The 3,561-nt window shown below is 54.6% G+C and overlaps 1 protein-coding gene across 1 annotated transcript in view; it reads right to left on the minus strand.

Moving 5' to 3' along the window:
• Positions 1-1,348, minus strand: part of AP3D1 (adaptor-related protein complex 3, delta 1 subunit) — a 22,951-nt gene extending 21,603 nt beyond the window's left edge. The window contains exons 1-3 of the mRNA XM_010828423.1: positions 1,343-1,348; positions 500-595; positions 281-361 (exon numbers count right to left, since the gene is read on the minus strand). Coding sequence (XP_010826725.1) covers positions 281-361; positions 500-595; positions 1,343-1,348 — 183 coding nt within the window. The remainder of the gene's footprint in view (positions 1-280; positions 362-499; positions 596-1,342) is intronic.
• Positions 1,349-3,561: the final 2,213 nt, after the last annotated feature.

Consider the following 3,561-nt stretch of genomic DNA (forward strand, 5'->3'; position numbering starts at 1 on the left):
TTTTTTTTTTTTTTTTTGAAAGGTTACAAATTTAACTTGTATCACAAAATATATAACCACCACCCCTACAAACCTTAATTTCATTGACACTACTTAAAACGGAAAAGAAAACATGGTGTAAATGGTGCTAAGACCTTGCTGGGCAGATGTATGATGGGAATGGGTCTCCAGCGGTTGCCACTGTGTCCCCTCCCAGCCCAGCCTCATCACAGGACACACGTCTTCCTCCCCCAGGACCCCACCCACAGGGTTCAGGACCCACAGCAGGCTGTCCCCTCACCTTGAATGTGAACTTGGAGGCGCTCATCACTTCGATGATGTTGAAGGCAGCCCAGCTGATATCGTAGCCCAGCATCTGCAGCTGTGGCAATAGAGCCAGGGTCTTAGGCTCCTGCCCAGCCCCCCTCCCCCAATTCCCTGGGCCCAGAGGATGAGGAGACAGATGAGGAGAGACGGGGTCTCAGCCCCCCGCCTGACAGAGCGAGTGGCCAGCACTCACATAGGTCAGCTTGCAGACCGCATTGGCTTTCACTGCGATATTGTCCTGCTTCAGCTCCTGCTTGATTTCATCGATGCACTGAGAGATATATTTTGCCTAAAATGAAAAAAGAAAAATTGAGGAGCTGCAAGTGTCTGGTTTCCCTTACAGCTCAGTTGGTAAAGAATCCACCTGCAATGCAAGAGACCCTGATTTGATTCCTGGGTCCAGAAGACCCTCTGGAGAAGGGACAGCCTACCCACTCCAGTATTCTTGGGTTTCTCTTGTGGCTCAGTTGGTAAAGAATCCAGCTGCAATGCAGGAGACCTGGGTTCGATCCCTGAGTTGGGAATCCTTTCCCCTGGATCCCTTTTCCCTGGAGAAGAGAAAGGCTACCCACTCCAGTATTCTGGCCTGGAAAATTCCATGGACTGTGTATAGTCCATGGGGTCACAAAGAGTCAGACACAACTGAGCAACTCTCACTTTCAAGTGTCTGGCTGAAACCTAAGACAGACAGAACACACAGTGTGCACTTCCATCGATGGGAAATGTCCAGAAGAGGCAAATCCAGAGACAAAGAATGAGCTCCTGGTTGCCAGGGCCAGGGAGGGGGGAGGTGTCTGCTAATGATGATGGACTGATGGACGTTCTGGAATTAAACAGAACTCTCTGAATCCACTAAAAACCACTGCATCATACACATGAGAGCAAGGAGTCACACTGTATGGGTACGACAACATGGCTGCTACCCTGAGAAATCCTATCAGTGTGATGAACTGCCTGGGATCCCCCGCGGGCCCTCCTCCCGAGGGGCAGGCAGAGGGGTTGGGGGAGAACAGGAGCAGTCCCCAGATGAGCTCACCAGCATGTTCTAGCCCCTGAAGGACTTGTGTTAGTGACTCATGTGGGTGAGAGGGCCCATGCCCCTGCTCACTCTGGGGCCAGACTGTCCAGACAGTGTAGGCACATGAGGGCCACTGCGGGGTGGGGGCTGTCCGCCTCCAGCCCTTGTGGCCCCCCAGGTCCTCCAGGACCAGCCACACTGGGCAGGTGGCACTGCAAATTCCCCTAGGGCTCCCCATTCCTGAGTCTGCGCCACCAGCAGCCTCTCCTGCATGCATCACGGGTCTGTGTGTGGCCCCACCCTCCTCTCAGTGGCACTGCAGTGTATCTGCGCTCGGCTCCATGACCACCACGTGTCCACTCTCCCAGCAGGGCATGGCTCGGAGTCCTCCCACCTCCCCACTTTTCCGACACACTCTGCCATGGGGCAGGGCTCTACGTGGACACATGTTTTCAATTTCCCTGGGTTTCCTCACTAATCCAGCACTTACACTAGAACGCCAATCAAAAGCCTGGATTGGCACCCGAGGCCCAGAGCAAGGAATGTGCCCCATGGGACACAAGGCTCCCATCCAGAGACACGCACAGATGTTACAGTGGCAGTAGCAAGAAAACCCAAACCTGCCAACATGGGAGTCCAGTTGTCACCAGGCTGTGGGGGAGTCTGGTGCCCGCCCCGCCTTCCCAAGAGTGGGAGGAGCCTGTGATCTGACCAATAGCAGAGTGGCCAGCACAGGAGCCCTGCTCCCAGTGGCTACACCCTGCATTCAGTGTCACCCCAGACCTCTGGGGGCTCCAGCACAGGCTCCTGGGGAAGGAGGCCCCAGCCAGAGTTTGATATATATTCCATGACAGAGTCGGACAATGGAACACAAGTCACCAGATCCTTCCAACAGGCTTCCAATTACTAATCCCCTGGAGCCTCAGTCCCATCCCTGTGCAGGGATGACCCCTTTCTGCACCCTGGACCAGCAGTTAATGATTTAAAAGGGAAAGAGCAGAGAGACCATCCCAAGTGTGGAGAACCCGGCCAAGCACACAGCAATGCAGACCTGCTTCTGCAGTAAAAGTGACGTCGCTCAGTCGTGTCCGACTCTTTGCGACCCCATGGACCGCAGCCTACCACGCTCCTCCGTCCGTGGGATTTTCCAGGCAAGAGTACTGGAGTGGGTTGCCATTTCCTTCTCCAGAGGATCTTCCAGACCCAGGGATTGACGGGCCTCCCACACTGTAGGCAGACGCTTTACCGTCTGAGCTACCGGGGCAGACACTTTACCGTCTGCAGTGCCCAGGGGCAAAAAGGTGCTCACACACATATCCTCACATACTGGCACCTCAACACAGATGCTGGTCAGCTGGTGAAAGGCCAGCATACCATGCTCTCTGCATATGATTTCCAGGCGGCCCAGGGACCCCTCGGCTTAGGGAGGCCAGGCAGAGTTCACTCCTGCTAACATCTGTGCAGCCATCCTCAGATCAAGCCTCCCACAGCCCTGTCTGCAGGTGACTCTCCCAAAGCGCAGGGCAGGAGAGACCACTGGGTCCTGCCCCAGCTTTGATCCTGGCGGAACACGGCCACTGGGAAGTGAGGGGAGACAGGAAGCGGGAGGAGAGCCTCACGTGAACCCTGCCCCATGGACCCCAGGACCCCGTCCCCACCAGAATACCGCACACAGCCTGCACTGCAGCCCACTGCAGGGCACACAGAGCCAGAGCTCCAGCCCAGACAAGGTCACCGCCCTAAAACACACCCCTCCCTGTAAAACCAGCACTCTGCAGAGAACACAACAGAATCCAGAGTGTCTGTAACACACCATCCACAATGTCTGGGTCACAGTCCATAATTATTCAAATCTGAAACAGGAGGGCTTCCCCAATGACTTAGTGGTAAAGAACCCGCCTGCCAATGCAGGAGACAGGTTCGATCCCTGGTCCGGGAAGATCCCACACGCCACAAGTCATCTAAGTCTGTGTGCCGCAACTACCGAAGTCCATGTGCCTTAGAGCCCATGCTCCACAAGGGAAGCCGCTGCAATGAGGAGCCCAAGCGCCACAACTAGAGAGCAACACCCACTCCCCACAACCAGAGAGAAGCCGCGCGGCAACAAAGACTAAAAAAAAAAAACACATGCTTAACTTTAAAAAAAACTAGAAACGAAAAGTATAACCTATATCCAAGAAGAAAAACAAAAGATGGCCAGCAAAGACCAACCCTGAGATGTCTCTGGGGATGGAATG

This window comes from Bison bison, unplaced genomic scaffold, assembly GCF_000754665.1.
Source record: "Bison bison bison isolate TAMUID 2011002044 unplaced genomic scaffold, Bison_UMD1.0 scf7180017864492, whole genome shotgun sequence".
Classification (NCBI taxonomy): Eukaryota; Metazoa; Chordata; class Mammalia; order Artiodactyla; family Bovidae; genus Bison; species Bison bison.